At 42.1% G+C, this 22,111-nt stretch overlaps 1 protein-coding gene across 1 annotated transcript; it reads left to right on the plus strand.

Annotated features, from left to right (window-relative positions):
• The first annotated feature begins 1,383 nt into the window (after positions 1 to 1,383).
• Serpinb1a (serpin family B member 1A) lies at positions 1,384 to 9,812 on the plus strand. The gene is given in 7 exon segments (NM_001031642.1): positions 1,384 to 1,397; positions 2,416 to 2,591; positions 4,081 to 4,218; positions 5,211 to 5,328; positions 6,900 to 7,042; positions 7,240 to 7,407; positions 9,304 to 9,812. Coding segments are annotated over 6 exon segments (1,140 nt in total). The 5' UTR covers positions 1,384 to 1,397; positions 2,416 to 2,423; the 3' UTR covers positions 9,709 to 9,812.
• Positions 9,813 to 22,111: the final 12,299 nt, after the last annotated feature.

A 22,111-nucleotide genomic window follows, 5' to 3' on the forward strand; every position in this document is an offset into this window, starting at 1 on the left:
AATACTAAAATAAAGATGGGGTACATGGAATGAATATATTTTTAATATATTTGAATATATTTTGTATGTGAAAAGGAGTGTCCATTTATGTTATTATAATAAAACATTTGCGCTTGGTAACTGAATCCTCCATGTTCAAGACTTGGCATCCGAAATAGCCTTCATCTGGACAGGGAAGCATAAGGCATCAAGGTATCACAGAAAAAAAAAAAAAAGAAGAAGAAGAAGAAGGAGCACAGGTGTGTCTCTTCTGATCTCTCCCTATCTTATAAAAGCTGACTGCTGACTCCTCATCAGGACGCTGTTTCTCAGGGCTGAAGGTGGGCCTCCTCCAAGATTTCAGAGCTGAGGTGCTGTCAGCTAAGGAACAGGAGCTGCCCTGGAAAGCCACAAGCACTGGACTCATAGGCCTTAAGAACTCGGGCGTGCGCGCCACCTAGTGGTTATGAGGGTGATAGTCTCATGTTCAGTCAGGAGTCCCCACCCTGAAAACCTTGTGTAATCTTTATCGCTTCTCAAAGTCCCTACCTCCCAACCACTCACGAAGTTTCTACCTTCTGATACCTCACAACACGCTGACCCATCTTCCCATCTTCCTTTTTCCTCTCTTTGCATCAGTCCCCATGTCTAACAAACACCAACCCATGTGTTGTGACCCTCACTAACAGCAGGATTCTTCCTTTGTCCTTCTGAAGAAAGTCAAGAAGCACTAACAATTTTCTGTGACTTTAGCGACCCAGACACTTGAAGGGAGAATAAAGCTGAGCCTATCAAGCAATGATGGCCTGAGCTAGTCAATTCTAATTGAAGTTGGATGGTAAGGGGATGTGTCCAAACTTTTAGTTTAATAGTTGAGAATAGTTGAGAACGGTGACTTGAGGGCCTCTCCAGCCTGCTGGGGTCTCTGAGTTAGCCTTGGAACTTGAAAAGGAAAGCAGTTGAGAATGTTGTTTATAACTGGCAATCTGAGACCTTATCCAAGAGGCTAAAAAGATATCTCTCCACCCCCACCTACGCACCTCACAAAAAAAAAAGAGGTTTCCTCTAGATTTTGCGGTGTTTCAGTGGAATTCAAAAAGGAATCTTTGTCCTGGAAGAGAGGACATTTATCCTCTTGGCCATTTGCAGCTGAGGAAGTTACTGGATCTCTGCTTAGAGAAGTAAAGGTCTGGATCTGAGGAAAGCAAGGGCCCCTTGGGAGTACCTGCAATCTTCTGCTTTTATTTTGACAGCCCTCAGAGCTAGGTTTTAAACACTCACCAGAGAAAAAGCCTCTCCTCCAAGCTTGGGCTTGCCAGTAAGACACTCCCCTTCTGCATACTATAAAGGCCGCAGCTTGCTCTGAGCACTTCCTCCTTGGTCAGCTGCAAGTGGAGCCAGGACCAGCTAAGCAAGAGGTAAGGTCCTCAGGGGGCATAGCAGGGAGTGAGGTGGCTGGCACCTCCTCCAGGAGCCAGCATGTTCCTGGTACCTCACCCTCACCCAAGAGGTGACCTGGAAATGCTCTGTGGGTCCCCAGCTGCACCCTACTCTGGGCCCCAGGCCAGAGGGAGGAAAGTGATCCTACTCGCAGTTGTTCTTTCCCTCAGCTTTCTTTTTGAACCTTGATCAGAGAGAAAGTGACCTGCAACTCCATGGGGTCAATTCTGGCTGCAGGGAGGCTGGGAGGGAAGCTGGTGAGATCCTAGATCCTCCACAATGAGGACTGGATATGGCCGTGGTATATAAACATCCACAGGCAAGCAGCTGTGGTTGCCCTGTACTAGGACAAACTGCAGCTTTGAGTTTGGGACCCAGATGGATTAGCAGATGGCCCCCAGCAGGGCTTGCTTACCCACTACAGGGGCCAGCTTGTTTGCAAAAGGGACACAGGAGAGTGAGTGTTCCTCTTCCCTGTCACCCACAAGCTGACTAGGGTGAGCGAGTGGCATTCCCCAACTTGCATAGTCCACTCCAGTTAAGACTACAGCCTTGACCTCAGGCATGGAGAACTGAATCTGTGGAGAACTAACACGATAACATTACTATCTTTACCAGAATCCACTTGTAGCAGAGTAGGTCCATGTGGTTTTCTGGATTCATTGCCCAGATGAACTAGAACTTGACATCCCACAGGGAGGGAGATGTGTGGCCTCCACAGAAGGCTGTGTAGTGCAGGCACTGTGCCAAGGCCACCAGAAGTCTCTCTTCAGACACACCTGTCTGGAAGGTTAGAGCCATAAGACACCCTAGGACCTGGTCTGTGTCACTGCTGAAGTCAGGCCTAGCTTTGTGTGCTGGGAGGAATATTCTTGCCTTTGGGGAAAATGGGAGGGAGCAGGATTGACCAACTGCAGGTCCTAGGGGTGGCTGGCAAAACCGTGGCAGGCGTTGGTGGTGTTACAGTTGGCAATGCTGATCTCCCCTCTGTTGCAGCCTTCACCATGGAGCAGCTGAGTTCAGCCAACAGCCTGTTCGCCTTGGAGCTGTTCCACACCCTGAGTGAAAGCAGCCCCACAGGAAACATCTTCTTCTCTCCCTTCAGCATTTCTTCTGCCTTGGCCATGGTCTTTCTGGGGACCAAAGGCACCACTGCAGCCCAGCTCTCTAAGGTTAGCAGAAGCAAAATTGGCCAGCTCCCCCTCCCATCTCCATGCTAACATAGTACAGTCGACTTTCAGAAAAGCCCCCCCACCCCACAACAACAGTCAGTTCTTTGTTCACTACCAGCTTTAAACAAGAATAGGGCAGTGTCTCAGTTCAGTTGGGGACACAGAGTAGAGAAAGACCATGACACTACTGGTGGGTTTTGTTCTCCCATTCCCAGGGGCAAATCACAGGCTTTCCTGTAAGTCCTGCACCTTCCCAGAGCTAGCTGTTTCCCCTTTTCCTTTTGCATGGACAACCACTATGCATAAATCATGCCTGAAATACAGTGTCACCTTCAGTCATGACAGATTCAGGAACATGCTACAGGAGACAGCTTGGTGGTGGTACCTGTTTGTGGGAACAAGTAAAGACAGCCATCTGTCTGCATTCCCAGGGTTAGCCCTGGGCCTCTCTCCAGCCTGATTTCACTGACTTTGGCTCTGCAGGAGGAGGAATTGGAAAGTCCATGTGGCCTGGTAGACAGGACCCACATATTCTCAACCCATCCATGGGAGACAGCAGGTCACCTTTGCCCCTCCCCCGCCCCATTCTTCCTTAATAGGGGTGAGGAGACTTCTGCTCTTGGTGTCCTTAATTCTGAGAGGGGAATTCTGCCACCTTTAGAAGCCTAGACAGGAGTGGGCAATGTGTTTCCTAACTGACCTGCGGGGGGCACCGGCTGCTTAGGGCTTCTCCTGGGATATATCTGCTTCCGTGTTGAGGCTTTTCCTGCTGACAGCTTCAGGAAACAATAGTCTCAAGGCCTTCCCCTCCCCATTTCAGGCTAATAGGCGTGTCCATGTAGCAATCTAATAAGCATACCTCAGAGAGTAGCATGGACTGTGGACCCTGTGTGCTTTTTGTCCTTTGTGTCCTAGCAGTGAGTAACCAGCCCAGACCTCACACAACTGTAAGAGGCCCCTTGACCCACAACTGACAGAAGAGGAAGTAAACTCTCACCAGAATAAACTCAAGGAAGTTATTTCTCTACGGAATGAGTTGTGTACCTTAGTGAGATAACCAAAGAACAAGGTCTCAGCCAGTTCCACCTTTTGGGTCTCACAGCAGGAATGAGTCTTACTGACACTGTTTATTTCTGAGATTTTTTTTTTTACTTTTATTTGTTAGCAAACTTGTATATGGCACAGAACAGAAACATGAGCATACCATTTAAATATTTATGGAAAAAATCAGACATAAATATTTAGCGTGTTAAACATTCGCATTTGTGGAACTATTAAAAAATTATTTAGAAGCCATGTCTAATTATAATGTCTCACTGAGCTGTACATTTTTGGTTCGATTTTGTTTCTTTTGCCAATGATATGTTAATAAAATATGAAGCTGGAATAGGTACTCAATATCAAGTAAAAATAATCTGGTGAGGCAGACAACGAGGAATCTCTTCATAACTTCAAAATGACTGTATAAAGTATGTTTTCTTTCCTTCAGACTTTTCATTTCGACTCTGTTGAGGACGTTCATTCACGCTTTCAAAGCCTGAATGCTGAAGTGAGCAAGCATGGAGCATCTCACACTCTGAAACTTGCCAACAGGCTGTATGGAGAGAAAACCTACAATTTCCTTCCTGTAAGTACCTAGAACTTCACATTCTGAAGACTTTTCCCAGCACAGTCAGGTTGCAGGCCATTCATTAAAAACAGCAAAGAATGCATGTGGGACCTTCCTCTCAAGGTCTTTCTAATGAGAGGACACCTCCTGGGGGTTTCATTAAAGCAAAAGCAAGGAGAAGGGGTGGCTGGGTGGGGAAGAGAGCTTCCTGTGCAAGCATGAGAAGCTGAGTTTGGATCCCAGAACCCATGAAAAATGCCAGGCCTAGTTTCCTGCTCCCCTGTAATCCCAGCCCTGTGTAGAAAGGAGCTATGAGAACCCCTTGGGCTAGAGGATGATCAACCTAGCCCAGGCTCAGTGGGAGACCTTGTTTTAAGGGAATAAGGGAGAAAGTGAGAGTAAGACAGTGAACATCTTCTCTGGGCTCCACGATTGCACAGATATGCAAACCTTATACACATATGTACCCCACTCACATACACACACATACACATACAAAAAAGTGGGTCTAAAAAGCCACTTGAAGCATAATCAACACTCAATTACGAAAATGTTAATGTAAAATTCAAAAGGAATAGGTAGCCTTTATGTTAACAACAGAAATGTTATATAAAGGGCTTTACTCGCCACTACTGCACTGTAAGAAAGTCTCTGTGAGTTTGAGGCCAGCCTGGTCTACAAAGTGATTTCAAGGACAGCCAAGGCTGGTACAAGGAGACACCCTATCTCAAGAAATGTGGGGGGAAGGGAGGGAGGGGGTGTGGGAAGGAAGGAAGGAAGGAGGGAAGGAAGGAAGGAAGAAAGGAAGGGAGGGAGGGAGGGAGGGAGGGAGGAAGAAAAATGGTTAGAACAGTTAACTTACTGTTGTGTGGTTTTCAACACAATAGAAAAACATTAGGTTTTAATAAAACATTTTCAAATTTTAGGACTTTGCTATTTTCTTTTGGGTATTTAAGAAAACTTCTGTAGGGAATAGAAGTTGTTCATGCACTTCCTTTTTTGTAAAATAGGAGTTCTTGACTTCAACTCAGAAGATGTATGGTGCTGACTTGGCCCCTGTGGATTTTCAGCATGCCTCTGAGGATGCAAGGAAGGAGATAAACCAGTGGGTCAAAGGTCAAACCGAAGGTGAGAGGTTGAGCAGTGCTGGCTCTGTTCGTCAGTTTCCCTTCTATGGCTCACCTGACACAATCAGCTTATGAATTAAAGGCTGATTTTGCTCACAGTGTTGGAGGTTTCACTTTATTAATGATTGAAATTATTGCTTTGGTCCTATGGCAACACGGCACCTCTTGTTAAGATGGTGCAGCAGAGGAGGCCTGTTCACCTCATTGGTGAATACAAAGAAAGAGGGAGAGACCAGTGTCTCACAACCATTTTCAATACTAGCAGGCCTTCTCCAAGGTAAGACTGATGATGAAGACCTACAATCCCAGCACTTTGGAGGCTGAAATAGGAGGGGTGCCTTGAGCACACATGGCAAGACCCTGTCTCAAAAATAAAATAAATAAATTTAAAAAGAAAAGCATTTCCCAATGACCTATAGGTAGGTAGACCCCCACCTAGGATCTACATTTTAAAGGTTCCTCTGTCTTCCAATGCAGGATAAACCAGAGTCCAAACTTTTAAGAAAAGGGCCTTTGGGGGACTCATCTGTACCATAGCAAAGCCATTGTGCACAGGTTCTCATTCCCCTGAACTCTCTCACTTGTATCTCCTTTCTCCCTTTCACAACTTCCTAAATCCTGGCTTATGTGTACTGACACTCAGATGATACTACCTAGAATAAGGGACAACTTCAGATGTCATAAATTTATTGGCAGAGAAATACAGACATGATTTAATAGAACCAGTTGAGTACCTATGGGTTCCCCTGAAGTACCATTTAAAGTTAAAACGAACATTGAAATGCAGAACAAAATTAATAAAAATGCCTGTCCAGAGTGTTTAGTGCTCATATGGAAAGAAATGAGTCATGAAACCTCATGGAACCATGAAGTCAGTAGTTATGCAGTCATAATAGTTTTGGTCACCATCCTGTCCAGTAACTCAGAAGTAGTGCGTAGGGAGTGACTCAGCCTCTGGGCTCAAGTAAGCTTTGGGATGGATCTCTCCTCAGTCTTGTTACTGTGTGAGTCAGCACCCAGGGATCCTGCCTGGAATTCTATCCATTCCCAGCAGTTTATCAGGCTGTACAGAGAGTGGCTTCTGTTTCCATAGACTTATCCTAGGATAAGTCTTATCTCTTGGACATTTGTTCAAAGTCCCTTTCAAAAGAATAGTCTCCTACTTAGCAGATTTGAAGACATTATTTACCAGTGACCAGAATATTCCCACTAAGGAATATTGTTTGTTTTCTCCAAAGGACAGCCATTCACAAAACAATGGTTATTGTTTTTGCATGCCAGAAAGGAGAAGGTTCTTGTTTTAAACATTTGAAGACATTGACTGACATCAATGATATTTTTCTTTCTGGTTCAAGGGATGGAACTTAGGGCCTCAAGGAGCACTAGGCACAAGCCTGCTGGGTCTTACAAGTTGGTTTGTTTAAAATAAAAATAGTACAGGTGGATCCTTCCTAACTTGACATCGAATTAAAACAAAATGAAGTGTGAAGTCTATGTTAGAGCTGAGAAATTATTGGATTAAATGTAGAATTCCAATATGAGCCTTTTTAAAACCTTACTTTATCTTTTCAGGTAAAATCCCAGAACTGTTGGCTGTGGGTGTGGTGGACAGCATGACCAAACTTGTGCTGGTGAACGCCATCTACTTCAAGGGGATGTGGGAGGAGAAATTCATGAAACAAGACACAACAGATGCTCCATTCCGGCTGAATAAGGTCAGGTGACACCGTCATCCTGGGATGTTCTTGGTTGTGTGTGTGTGTGTGTGAACGCTAGGGATGTAGCACAGGCCCTCCCCCAAGGTAAGTCAGGACTTTACCACTGAGCTTTCTACCCCAAGACCCTAGATTCATCTCTGCTCTAAAAGACAGGAGGGAATAACATATTTTTTTTTATTTTTGTAACCATTCAGAAAAACACAAAATCTGTGAAGATGATGTATCAAAAGAAAAAATTTTTCTTTGGCTACATTTCGGATCTGAAGTGCAAGGTGCTGGAGATGCCATACCAGGGTGGAGAACTGAGCATGGTCATCCTGCTGCCCGAAGACATTGAGGATGAGTCCACGGGTCTTAAGAAGGTAACTGACTCTCCAAGTCATGGTTTGTTTCCCTACACTGTATTGTTCTTATACTTCCCATATGTATTCTATATCATGAACACTTGTTCATCCACAGACTTTACACTGCTGGTATTTGTCAATATAGCCCACCAGGACTTGCTGCTCCTAGGCCTCATGTTTATATAGTTATTATTACTGCTGTTATTATTGTTGTCACTATCATTATTATTTTATTATTCACAGTGCCCAAGTACCTTAGGCTAGGTAGGTGTTCTGTCACTGAGCCACACTCCAAGCCCAGAAGTCTGAAATTTAAATATCCAGAATATATTCTCTCATCAGTGAACCATCGTGATGGTGAACATGTAGATATTTAAAAGTAAAGGGAACAATGATGAGTGGTCCCTCATGGAAAGTCTCTTAAAGTAACTTTAAAGGAATTATAATGAGACTTGTTTAACATCTTTAGACAGGGTCAGAAGTAGACATAACTGTGAAGATCACAGTTTTCCCTCAGAAATCCTAGGCTGCCCTGTGACTTAGCTCCTGTTCCTTCCCAGCCTACACTTGCAATCAGGAAGGAGCCTGCTGTTACTTGAATGTACAGAGTATGCACTGAGATGAACATGGTGCATTTGTCAGTAGTGTTTTCTGCCTGGTACTTTATCTTATCATACAATGATGCTCTGATCTAAAGAAGGAAATTGTCAGCATCCAAAAGATAAGTGGTTCTGTTCTGATATAATCAGCGGACCAATACTTGGTATTTATATGATGCTTACTATGTACCAAACCTTTACATACATCAATTTATTCAATGGTCATAGCTATGCTACAAAGTTGGTGTCATTAGTATCCCTATTCTATTCTATGTTCTACTCTCTTCCACTCTACTCTACCATACTCTACTCAACTCCACTCCATGGGCAAGGTCTTGCTGTACAGGCAAAGCTTACAACCCTGTTAGTGGCTCCAGAATGCTGGGCTTGCAGGATATGTGGCCCCTTGTCAACTGCTTGTACTTGTTTTAAATAAAGTAAGTCCCATATATTTTGTCCCTTTTTTATTTTTACCTAGGAATTATGGAATATTACTTCAGCTCTCCTAGAGTGTACACACCACTATGACTTTAGAAAATTTCAAAATAAATAAAGAAAACTACTAAAATTTCCCTTGTACCATTCAAGCAATCAGGATAATAAAACCTTTAACAGCCCATCAGTCAAGTGATTCAGTGTGATAGGGGTTTAAAAATCCTGAGCGGGTAGAATAGACAAATGGGTGAACTGGAGGAGGAACAGAAGGAAAGAATAGAATGAAAGGAGTGAGGCAAAGAGAAATGAATAGATAAAGGGATGAAGGATGGATGGATGGATGGATGGATGGATGGATGGATGGATGGATGGATGGACAGATAGATGATGGATGGAGAGATAAATAGATGGGTGGATGGATGGATGAAAGACCTGTTGTTAAAAGTTTTTGTACTTTGACCTTCAAAGACTTAGAAAATAATTCTGCTATATTCCAGCAATTTACAGATAAAATTAAATCTAAGTGGAATCTATTTGGGCAGAAAGCATGAAGGAAACCCTGTGAGTTATGAATTTATTCATTGAAATAGTACATTATTGTGGTAATAAATTAACTTCTATCATTATTATTGTTATATTATTATTCACAGTACTCAAGTACCTTGGGCTAGGTAAGTGTTCTGTTACTGAGCCACACTCCCAGCCCAGAAAGCCTGAAATTTAAATATTCAGAGTTTATTCTGTCTTCAGTGAACTGTTGTGATGGGGAAGCATTGCAATGACCATGGAATAAATTGATGTATGTAAAGGGTTTGGCACATAGTAAGTACCACGTAAATATCAAGTAAGTAAATAAATGCCTGCTTTATATTAATTCCAGATTGAGGAGCAAATAACTTTGGAAAAACTGCGTGAATGGACCAAACGTGAGAACTTGGAAAACATTGATGTCCATGTCAAATTGCCCCGGTTCAAGATAGAAGAGAGCTACATCCTCAACTCGAACCTGGGCCGCTTGGGATTGCAGGATCTCTTTAACAGTAGCAAGGCTGATCTGTCTGGCATGTCAGGATCCAGAGATCTTTTCATATCAAAAATTGTCCACAAGGCCTTTGTGGAAGTGAATGAGGAGGGAACAGAGGCAGCCGCTGCCACGGCAGGCATCGCTACATTCTGCATGTTGCTGCCCGAAGAAGAATTCACAGCGGACCATCCATTCATTTTCTTCATTCGGCACAACCCCACAGCTAATGTGCTCTTCCTTGGCAGGGTTTGTTCCCCATAGAAGAAGACTTTACCAATACAAGGCAGAACTTAGAGTTTCATCCCCTGAGATTTTAACAGTGATTATATTCCTTTGTACTTGACAATAAAACCTCTAACCAGAAACCAATCTTTCTTTCTTTTGTATATTCAACCCCGTTGGCTTTTCATACCCTTGTCTTTTGGCGTGGGTATGTCTATTTTGATTGTACAATGAAAAAACTCCAGTTGTCCCTGTGGACAGCAGCAAGTCTAAAAGCAAGGGAATAAAGTAGATGTATAAATTGTTGACCATGAGATAACCTACAAAATTGATACACTCCCCAACAGGTAAAAGTCAGTTGTTTTTCAGTCTAATAGTAGAGTAAGGCAAAAATAAAGACATTAAAAACAAGTAATAAAACATTAATAAAATTAATGAATCCAAAATAACAATTGCTAACTAAGTTCCTCCATGCTTTTTTTATGGATAGAGATTGGAAGTCACAACAAAAGGAAGGCATATGACTGAATGTCCCCGTCTTGTGCAGACAAATCTCCTCCATGATTCTCCCCTGTAGGGTTCGTGTCCTCATTAATCAGCTTTTCTGGGTTTTCTGGTAAAGCCTCTTGACCCCCATTACTCAGTTAGCTATGATGATAAGATGGCTTTGTGCAATGTGAAGGAAGTTGTGTTGGGGACTCTTGGCTTGGGATGACCCTTTGTCTGATGCACTCCTTTGAATGGGGTTTGAGATTCTATATTTTATTCTTCCTCAATACTGGTGGATTTTAACAAATCTAAGATTTCTTAGAATCTGCAAGCCAGACAATGCCCATCCTCTTTCTCCTGCATCTCAGGCAAGCCAAGGCTACACTCATAAGGGCCTGACAATACAGATGTGGTGAGGATTCTACTGGTTAAAAACAAAATTGATAAAGAAGCTTTTCTTCCTTTTCTCCCTAATTCCCCACCTGAATACCAGAGCCTACTATACTCCAGGTTCTCCTAGCTGTGTTAGAAAAGACAAAAGCAGCAGGCATGGCCTCTGTAGCCCTTCCTTTGGGGGTACTGGCTTTAGTTTGAATCTAGAATGTTCCCGAAAGACCCATGTCTTATAGTTTTGCCCCAATACAGTGTTACTGGTGAATCTTTTAAGAGGTGGGAAGGTGTGGAGGGGCTCAAGAAAAGCCACCAGATCGTTGTGAAGTGTGTTCCTGAAGGGAATGTATGGCCCAGTCTCTTCTTTCTTTGGTTCTGTCTCCATGTGAGCTGTTTGGGTTTCCTTCCTGCTCCTTGCCATTGCCATCCGACTTTCCCACCCAGACCATGTGGTCATGGGCAGGAGTCTGAGACTGAGATGGAATCCTCCTTTGCTCTTTATAGACTGGTTACTATCTAAGGTGCTTGCCATGGTAATGGGAAGGTGAGTAGCACATTCCTCCAGTAAAACCCACTGTTTTCATCCTAAATAGTGTTCATCATCCAGAAACTTAATCCCAAGTGTCTAAGCAACTCTGCTCAACATCTTTTTACCTGTGAGGAAACTACAAGTAAGTTGTTAAAGGTCAAACATTTTTAAGTCGCAGATCACAGACTACATTTTTAATTTAGATATTTTCTAAATATACATATATACATATATACATACATGTAAGTATGTTGTATATATGTATATATACATACATAAACATAGCCCCTAAGAAAACTACAACATCAAGAAAGCAAACAGTCAGTAATGGGGTGCTATGGGATGGGAGGAAGGACTGCAAGATTCAAGAGAAACTGCAAACTCGGGGGCAAATCCAACCACTGTGCCTCAGAAGCACTTGCCAGTCCAGAGGAGGTAATGAGAACCGAATGGCAGATTGTATCACTGTTAATGAAAGGGAAACAGTTTGTCCTCCCAAGAATAGAGCTCCCATTTTCCTCCTCTGCTTTTATATGACCTGCAGAGTACATCAGACGTTCAGATCGAGGCTGAAACTTCTGGAGAACTCCACTTTCTCATTCTCAATCTGCATGGGCTACAGGTGGGTGCCTGCTGATGCCACCTAAAGTCATGTCTGTCTGGGTTAGGGAAGGTAACCCGAAGCCTCAAACCATTATTATAATCTGCTTTTCAAGTATAGCATCCCGAGTATAATCAAAGATAACTGTTTGCATGGGCAGCCATGGCAACAGAGACACAAAGCAGCACAAGGGAGAGAGAATGACAACAGTGGAAGGCTCTAAATGTTGCTGTCCCCCCATACAAACCAGAGAACAACAGTTTGTGAAGATAACATTGATGAAAGCCAAGGTCAGATACTTTAGCAGGCAGTTGCAAACTTATAAACTACATTTCATGTCTGGACGAAAAGGGACTGGAAACTCCAGGGCTTAAATGTATAATAAATTATTCCCATAGAAAAATGATAAAAAATGATTAAGTAATTAAGTTATTTTAGTTTTTTCTAGAAAGTCAAATGTAGACAATAAAACTCCAAAATCAAAAGTAAGTATGAAAAATACAGAAGGAACGATAAGCATCTCAAAAGAGTTAGGATGAAGCCAGGCAGTGTTAATCCCAGCAGTTAGTAGGCAAAGGCAGACAGATCTCCAAGGTTGAGGCCATCCTGGTCAACAGAGTAAGTTACAGGACTACAAGGTCTACACCTTATCTCAAAATACCTCTCCAAAGAAAGAGGTTGAAGATGCACAGGAGACAGGGAAAGGGTACAGAGCAGAATACTATATAAAGGGCAAACATTTGGCCAGGGAGATGGCTGAGTCATTGAAGTGCCTTCCCTTCAAAGATGAAGACCTGAGTCTGGATCATACATATACAATCCCTGGGGGGAAGGGTGCATTTATAACTTCAGCACTGGATTGGACAGCACTGGAGATAGGACAAAGACAAATGTATCTCTGGAGACAATTGGCCAGCTAGCCTTACCAATCAGTAAGGTCCAGGCGGTTGCAGTAAGAGACAATGTTCAAAGCATATGGTGGAGAAGGATGACCTGTGGCCTCCTGTGCATGTGTGTGCGTATGCATGCACATATGTACATGTATGTAGACACATCCACACCCACCCTCATTAACACATTCATATACCCTCCTGTACACTACACCAAAAAGAAAAAAGCTAACATTCAAAATGCTTATTTCAAACTAGATAAACCCTATCAGTGCACACTCTAAACCCTAGAAGATGAAAAAAATAAATAAACAAAAAACCACAAAACTCTGGCCTAGAAAGAAAACAAAACAAAGCATATCCTAGAAAAACTGAAGAAGTCTTAAGACGAAGTTCGTAAAAAGGAATGGAAGGAATCTGATAGAACAGCCACACCAGCAACACACACAGCAGTTGTGGAGCCTGGTCATACAGCTCGTCCAGTTTGCCAGGAGACGCAAACTCCAAAACATACCAACTTCAACTTAGTTCATAATTGGGAAAAATATCCTTCAAGACAAATTCACATTAAAGACTAAGAGCATTGATTTAGGTAGACTTTGCCTTTAAACCATTCTGAGAAATCTTCTTTATGCATGGGAATGTCTGAATTAGAAAGAAGAAATTAAAGAACAAGAATATGACTATTTAATGACTATTGACCATATAAAACGGTAGCAATAGTGTCTAAGTAGCTTGCAATGTATACAGAATAATGCAACATAATTTAAAATAAATGATAATCCAGATCTAGAGCTTGTGACTACAGTTCTAGATGCCTACGATGCTCATGCAAGAGGACGATTTGAGTTCATGTGTTCAAAGCTAGCTGGCACAACACCACACCATATTGAGACATTAATTCTAAATAAATAAATATAAATGATGATTTAGAAGTCAGAGGACAAGGAATGGAATGTAATAATCTACTGGGCTAGAAGAATCGCTGAGTCTTTAGTACTTCCTGCTCTTAGAGAAAAACTTCCTTGCATTGTCTGGGAAGACAAGTCTTGGATTGGTGCTGAAATTTAAGGTCTAGGGGAACAGGAAAATGATTTGACAGCTTCTATATCAAGCCAAAGAGAAACAAAGAACGTACAATTAATCCGAAGAAGGCAGGAAGGATGAAAGGGATCAAGGTACAGAAGCAAAAGAAACAGCAGGATAGGATATGACAGAGGTATTTAAGTAATTAACTGAAATGTAAACGGATTAAGTGGTTAAGAGACAATAGTGGTCAGTCTATGTTGAAAATGTGTAACATTTAAAGGAAACACACTTTGAGAGTAAAAATATATCCTATAGGTTTGAGTAGGAAGGTCCCTCACAGGATCATGTGCTAAATGCTTGGTCCTTTATCTGTTGGCTCTATTTGGGGAAGTTTCGGAAACTTTAGAAGGTGGGCCAAGCTGGAGTAAGCATATCAGTGGGGTATGGTTGTAGGTACTGTTGTTTTATCTAGGTCCCTCGCTATATCTCTGCTTTTTGTCTCTCCATAAGTGAAGTCTCACCATGTACCACCCACCCCCACAGCCATGGTGTAGCATCTGTGCTAGACAACCAGGTAGTGAAACCCCTGAAGCCATCATCAGCACAAACCTCTATTTCCACCATTGAGCTACCTCTTAGGTGTTTAGTTGCCACAGTGAGAAAACTGACTGCCAGCCAGGACCATGCCACCTTGTAACTTGGTTGAACTGTGTCAGTTGCAGTAATGGTAGTTAATTGGTTTCTTGAATACAGTGAAGTTGTTTCTCTAGGTTCTTATCTCCCTGTCCCATTGGCCCCAAGTATTGACCATCTGGGAAATATGTTTATCAATTATGTGTTACTCTGTTGAGCCCCACCCAAGCCAACCTTGGGTTAGAAAGAGAAACACTTCAATCTTCTTTCCACCTCTTTCTCAAAATGTACAAGGATCCTTACTCTTTTACACAGCTGCATCTGTCCTCAGTGTCCCACAGTGCTGCTGTCTGTTTGTCCACCTATGATGTTAATAACTCCTCTAATCTTGGGTCCAAAGATCAATCTGCCTAACCCACCATGCTAACATTAACCATAGAGATAGATGTAGCTATATTAATACTAGGCAAAGAAAAAAAAAACCTTTTCCTATCCTAGAAATAAGCATTTTATGAGAAAAAGATTCGGTACATTAGAAAAATATAAACATTTTAAATTTGGATGCACTCAGTAGCATTCCCTCAAAGTGAAAGAACAAAAATAGAAAGAAATTAAAGGAGAAAAAGTCTATATAAAATAAGAAAGGAATACATGCTCTCCCTAATTAATAATTAATAAATGTTATGAATAATTGATAAATAATAATCTAGTATGTTAATAAAGAGTATAGCTATAACTGAAAAATATATAAATATTTTGCAAAGGAAGAAGAAACTTCATAATATTCTAGATTATTTTGTTAGAAAATTTAAATTATTAGTATTGAAGGGAGTTAAGTAACATAGTTGGTTCAGTTTACAAAACCAATTTTATGTCCATGTAATCATCAAACTTGCAGTTTTAAAATTAAGAGTAAATCAGAAAACAATCTAGTGTCCAAGAATAAGTCCAATAAGAGATCCTCAAGATTTTATATTGAAAACTACAAACATCACCAAGAAAAAGATCCGAATAGAGAGGTACCCTGGTCATGACTCAGTGATTTGAAATCTGTGGTATTTTATTTGTGTGGTGTGCGTGCATGCGTGTGCGTGTGTATGTGCACGAGCGTGTTCATGCGTGAGCGTGCTCGTGCGCACGTGTGTGCACGTGTGTATGTGTAGGGTGATGGTGGGTATAAAATATCTTCTTCTTTCCTCTATTGATCTCCACTCTATATTTTGAGACAGCATCTGAAGCTCCCTGTTTCGGTTAGTTTCTCTGTCCAGAGAGCACCCTGGATCCATTTGTCTTCATCCCTAGTGCTGGGTTATAGATGTCTACCTATATGCTGTAGATCAGAACTGAGGCCCTCATGTGTGTGATGTAAGCATGTTACTCACTAAGCCATCTTCCCAGCCTGTGATTCAGTAGTATTTTAAAAACACTATTTGATATCTAGAACTATACAATTTCAGTTGCATTCACATCAGCTCCCTTTTGCTGTCTTCTATGTGGTTGTTTTTATGAGGATAGGCCCCCATTGGCTCATATAATTGAATGTTTGGTCCATTGTTGGTGGAACTGGGAAGGATTAAGTATGGTCTTGTTGGAGGAGGTGTGTCAATAGGGGAATGTTGGGGTTTCAAAAGTCCAGGCCACTGAAGTTTGTACTTCATACATGTTCCCTGTCTCTGTCTCCCTCCCTCCTCCCCTCCCTCCCTCCCTCTTCTCTGTGATGGCTGTCTCAACATGTAAGCTCTCAGCTGCTGCTCCTGCCTGCCTCCTGCCATGCTCCCCCCCTATGATGGTCATGGGTCATGGACTCACCCTCTGAAATTGTAAGCAAACCTCCAATTAAATGCTTCCTTTTATGAATTGCCTTGGTCCTGGTGTCTCTCCTCAGCCACAGTAGAGTAACTAGGATATCTTCTACCCTATGAAATAGGGCAAGTACTGCTAATAATCGCGTGAATTTGAAAAGGCCAAGAATTTCCAAGACTAACAAGAAGACAAATTAGGTAAGAGGAGACAACTGAGGCAAAAGCCTAGAAGTCACCCTGCACATTATGAGCCCTGCTTTCTGATGAGGAAAACCATCAACCCATTTCCCAGAGCAATCTGTCTATGCTTCTAATCCCAGTGCAATCCCAGTTACCCCAGATACTTGGTTCCACATCGCTGAGTCAATCAACTGAAGATGAAAGGTATGTTCTAGTTTTTGTCTGTATTGAGCACATACAGATCTTTAGTTCTTGTTATATAATTCCCCAGTCAGTGAAGCATATTGACTTATGTTGTTTGTGCATCATGTCAAGCATTACAAGCCATTTAAGGATAACTCAACTTCTTATAGGGGAGGACATGCGTAATTATACACACGTTGTAATCTAAGGTACTTTTGGTCCTCTGCTTCATATCCATGGGGGACAGGAGGATGACCACAGGGAGTGGTCATAGGACCATTGTCCTACAAATACCTGGGGACAATTATTTCCAACCCCACACTTTACACTCCATGTTCAATTGATTTGTATTAGAAATTCCTGGTCACGAATTGACAACGCATGGAAGCTCTCCAGGGCGGAAAGTGAAAGGAGGAATTTCCCACATGTTGTTTTCAAACGTTTAGGAGTCTATGTGAGAAAAGATGAAACTGATTTTTCCATACACACTGTACACAAATTAACAACAGCTCAATGTAGACTTTCCTGTGAAAGCAAAACAAAGTGTTCAGAAGGTGTCAGAAGACCAAGTACAAGTTTTTTGGTTTGGTTTTTTTTTTTTTTTTTTTTTTTTTGGTTTTTTTTTTTTTTTTTGGTTTTTTTTTTTTTGGTTTTTTTGGGTTTTTTTTTTATCAGTTCTTGAAAAAAGTGATTTCTGAGCAGAACATACATACAACATGTAAGTGTTTTATTTGATTTAGGCATTTTGAAAGGTACTAACATGCTTGTTTTAAATTTATATATATTAGTGTCTTACCTGCAGGCATGGCTTACCTATTGGCCAGGGAGGGTGGGAAGGTGTCAGTTGGGAAACTGGAGTGAAGGACTGTGGTAAGCTGCTGTGTGTGTACTGAATCCAGGTCTTCTGCGAGAACACCAGGTATGGTGGCTGGAGGTTATTTAGAGTACTTGTTGCCCTTGTACGAAACCTGTGTTTGATTCCCAGCATCCACGTGGTGGCTCACAACCATCTATCTATGACTCCAGTACTCTCTTGCAGTTTCTGAAAGCATCATACACGCATGTACTGTAAACACACACACACACACACACACACACACACACACACACACACCCCGCAAGTGCTCTTAACTGCTAAGCCATCTCTCCAGTCCTAAGCATTTGGAGTCGCCATACCTTTCTCCTTTCTTCTATCTGTATTTTCTTTCCTTGTTAGCTTCCTATCTCTTTGCTCACTAAACATTCAGACTCCAGTCGCACTCCCACTCAAGCATCCCAAGCAGCTACATTTACAGGTGTACACAACTACATTCAGCTTCATTTACATATTTTAATACTTTATTAGATAAATTAGATTTAGCCAACTTAACAGTAAGACTTCAGTGTTGCAAAATGCACATTTTGAGTTAAATAGCAAGTCTGATTATTTGCATGGGCCACAGCCCCATAGAGAGACACCAGTTCAGTAGTCCTTCCAGGGGCTCTCTATAAACAGTCAACATCAAGAGCAAACCCTGGTCTTCTGGGACTAGGAATCTAGCTCAGTGGTTGAGCTTGGGCTTCACACACACAGACCCTGGATTTAATATCCGGCACTGAAATCAACACATTAAATGAATGAGTGGGTAAGAATGAGTAAGATTGAATGTGAATGAATGTGAGTGTGAGTATGAGCGAGTGATAGTGAGAGTGAATATGAGCGAGAGTGAGAGATAGTGAGAGTGAGTGTAAGAATGAATGAGTGGGAGTGAATATGAAAGTGAATGTGAGAGTAAGTGTGAATGAGTGTGAGTGTATGAGTGAGAGTGAGTGTACGAAGGAGTGAGTGTGAGTACATGTGAGTGAGAATGAGTGAATGAGTGAGTATGAGAGTGTGGATGAGAATGAATGAGTGGGACTGAGTGAGAGTGAATATGAGAATGAATGTGAGAGTGAAAGTGTGAATGAGTGTGAGTGTGAGTGAGAATGAGTGTGAGTGAGCCTGAGTGTGAGTGAATAAAGACAATGCAGGATTCAGGAAGGACCCTCAGAGAAGCTGATAGCTCAGAGACATGTGGAGATTATGAAGTGTGGGAACTGTCGAGCCCTAACACGATGGTTGTGGGTGGCAACGTTACTTCAACACCAGGGAAATGAACACAGAGGTGTGTGGAGAGGGAATACAGTGCAGGGAGCAGCCCCAAGGGGATCCTACAGCGTGCTGTCTTACATACTTCATTAAATTGTGTTATTTTCTAGGGCACAGGAGAGCTGTGTATCGCAAGAGCAAGCGGATGTTACTGGATGGGGTTTTCGAAGTGCGCTTGCGCCAGCCCTTCCTTCATGCTGTGAACTGTTACGCCAGATCCTATTGAGACTTCAACTCCACAGAGAAAATGGTTTCCCTGTATTTTAAAAATGCAAGTAATGTTGTGCAATATTTTTACAGTTAGCTTTAAAAAATGTAAATGCACCACGGATTTCAGTGTTCGGTGTAAAGTATCATGTTAGTTAAAATACTTAAGACATTAAGTAAGAGTCTCCTCCCCTCACATTTAATAAACCAATGCTTCTTCTTTTGCTTCTCTTAGTGCATTGAGCCAATCTTGCTATATATCCTGGACTTTTTACAATCCTCCTGCCTCAAACGTCTGTGAGCTCTGTTTCACAATACTCCACTGTGCTCAGCCACCCGTATGTTTCCTATCAAGACAATGCAGTAAATAGTAAGAGTTGCCTGACTTCGCACAACATGCCTATATACATTAGGATTTCTGTATTTTTTCCTAATTCTATAACTGCCTCTCTCTCTCTCTCCCCGCCCCACCCCCTCTCTCTGTGTGTATTACATGTATGGGTGGAAGCCAGAGGACAAATTTGGGTATCATTCTCCAGGAACCAGCAACCTTTTAAAAATATAGTGTCTTTCACCAGCCCAGAACTGGCCAAGTGAGTTATGCTAACTAAGCCAGCAAGCCCCAGGGATCTGCCTGTCTCTGCCTCCCGACAGATGGGATTACAAGTGTAAAACACCATGCCTGGAATTTCTTAATATAGGTTCTGTGCATCAAACTCAAGTCCTTGTGGAACAAGAAAAATACTTTACCAACTGAGCTGTGTTCCCAGGCTCCACTAATTGCTTTTGTGTATAGTTATTAAAAGAACTCTCTAGAAACTTAACTTGTTTAACTGATCCCTTTGGCTCATAGCAATTCCAATATGAGGGCTGGTATCGTTACATCTTCAATATTGTATGCCAACATTCACAGAGATTTCTCACCTTGAAAAAAAAGACCTGAAATTTAAGGAGCATGTACCATCAAGGCGCAAGACCAGAAGTGGGGTGGGAATAGTGTGTGTGTTCAGAGACATATATGGTTATGCCCTTACTTACATCTGTCATAATGGGACCCACTGTTTTGTGCAATCAATTTACACTAATTTAAAAAAAGAAATTTGATCTTATTTAGCTCTTCTGGCCCTTGTCTTCCCTTTTCTCTTGGATGTTATGAAACATTTGTCCTAGATACAGGCAATCTTGCTTCCAGTTACACAGGAAACCATTGTCTTCCTGAGCGGTTCAACCACAGCTTTGTTGTGATGGGAAATCAAACCCTTAGGAAGCTCTCTTTGTCAGTTAACTTTCTAAAAAATAAAATAAAATAAAATAGTCAGCATCATGTGACAAGTCCCAATGAAAAAAAGCAAAGTGATTGTTTATACTGTTAAAAATCCTACCAACCCAGTAAGAAGTCACCCTCCCCACCCTCCCTACATACCTTCCACCCTCCCTACATACCTCGACCCCTCCTGCCTTTGAATTTTAACTTTCACTTTTGACAACAGAATGTCCTAGTCTTCCATGGGTGGGGGGGCAGATTTTGCTTCATCTTGATTAAGAATATTGGCAAAGATTCAAAAGGGAAGATCTACTTCATATGATATAATACTTACATACTAGAATATTTTTAAGTTTAATAGACACTTGCTTAACTCTCTTATCCAGCTGATGAGCTGGTTATAACATGTCCTCATTGTCTGGATGATGAAACCGATCAATAGATGTTACACAAGTTGTCAACGGTCTCAAGAGCCAGCATTCAGCCCAGAGAACCTGCTCATTCATGCATGCACTGACCCTGTCTTGCACAAAGCCTCACACAGGGAAGGGGGGGTGGGAGGGAGGAAGGGACCCTTCCAAACATGTCAGGACAACAGCTAGGTGACTAAGCTTTGCTGCAGATCTTGGCGGTCACTGTTCAGATCCATTTGTCAATGTTTCTGATTCCTGGAATCTGTTAGCAGCTGGAGACAAGGAGGAACAGAGCAGACTTTCCCACCATAGAATAGTTTAACAAGGAAAAGACAGGATGAGGACTCCAAGCATAAAAGCCAGGCTCTGTGGAACACAGATTCAAGAAGAAAGGAGATGGTCAGTCATTGAACAGATCCTACAGCCAAGCAAATGAAGACTATGGCCCAATTCTTCCTTCAAATCCAACAAGCTACAGACTTCACGGGCCTGGGAATGCATAGGACTCACTGGTCAAATGTTGGTGATCTAACCAGGATAATATAAGGCGATTTGGCATAATCTGGTGGTATAGGGAGCGAAGGAAGGCTTGAGTGAGTAAAATCCTAAGGAGATATGTATTTTTATCAAGACCAAGGCTTTGTTGAGGACGGCAGAGGCCTGCCAGACACATGGCCAATTGACAAAGCTATTATCCATATGGGCCAGGCTGGGCACAGCTGTGTCAAGGACGCCCAAGGCCTCAGACACATGGGAAATGGGGAAAGCTGGTTCGCATATGAGCCAGGCTCAAGAGAAACTGCAAGGCTTTTCTCCAGAGTTCTGGTATGATTGTTTAGGAAGACTGTGTACACAGTGTGTACAAAGTCTAGCAACTGTATTTCCTCCTCCCCGGTGTGTACAAAAACTAGCAACTGTATCTACTTGCTCCCCAATGTTTATAGACTGACACTGCTCACCCAGACTTCTTACTCCAGAGCTAACTAGCCCCTCCTCCTGTACCTACTTAATAAACAGTCTTTGGTTTCAAGTTGCAGAGAACTCCAACAGGATCCAAGCTTCACCTTCTATGAGTCATGTCCTCTTGCCACTCTAGCCAGAGTTCTGGGACCCAAGCAAGTAGGGTGGTGGCAATGTAGGGTCATTGTACTAAGAAAATAAAAAAATAAAATAAAATAAACCTACAATCACAGTGCAATTCTAAAAACACGAGACAGTGTTCCAGTCAGTGAAACAGATGAGCAGTTCTCAGGGCGGTGGAAGTTATGTTTACAGACAGAATGGGCGAGCTGGGTGCGTTGGTTCTTCAGAAAAGTATCCACCCTGATCCATTCATGGCACAGTCATTCTTATTCAGAGATTTACAGCCTAATATTGAAGATTGCCAAGGGGTTATTACTGAAGGCTATCTCTTTGACAACCAACTATGTTGCCTGGCAACGATTTCCTTGTTGATTTCATATCTCTTCTTATCATTGTTTCTGTAGCTTCTGCAAATCTATCCCTATTCTGTTCCCTCCCACATGAAATAAAGTTCCTTTATATTCTTGGCTTGCCAGGCAGCAGGAGAAAATGATGGATTCATCAGGCTTAATTGTGACATAAAAAGCTGGATGCTTCGCGATTATTTCAGCCCCAACTTCGATTTGAGTTTAAGGCATTACTTGAAACTATTGACTATTAAAGCACCACCCGCAAATCCTG

The sequence above is a fragment of the Rattus norvegicus genome, chromosome 17, assembly GCF_021556685.1.
Source record: "Rattus norvegicus strain SHRSP/BbbUtx chromosome 17, alternate assembly SHRSP_T2T, whole genome shotgun sequence".
Taxonomy (NCBI): domain Eukaryota; kingdom Metazoa; phylum Chordata; class Mammalia; order Rodentia; family Muridae; genus Rattus; species Rattus norvegicus.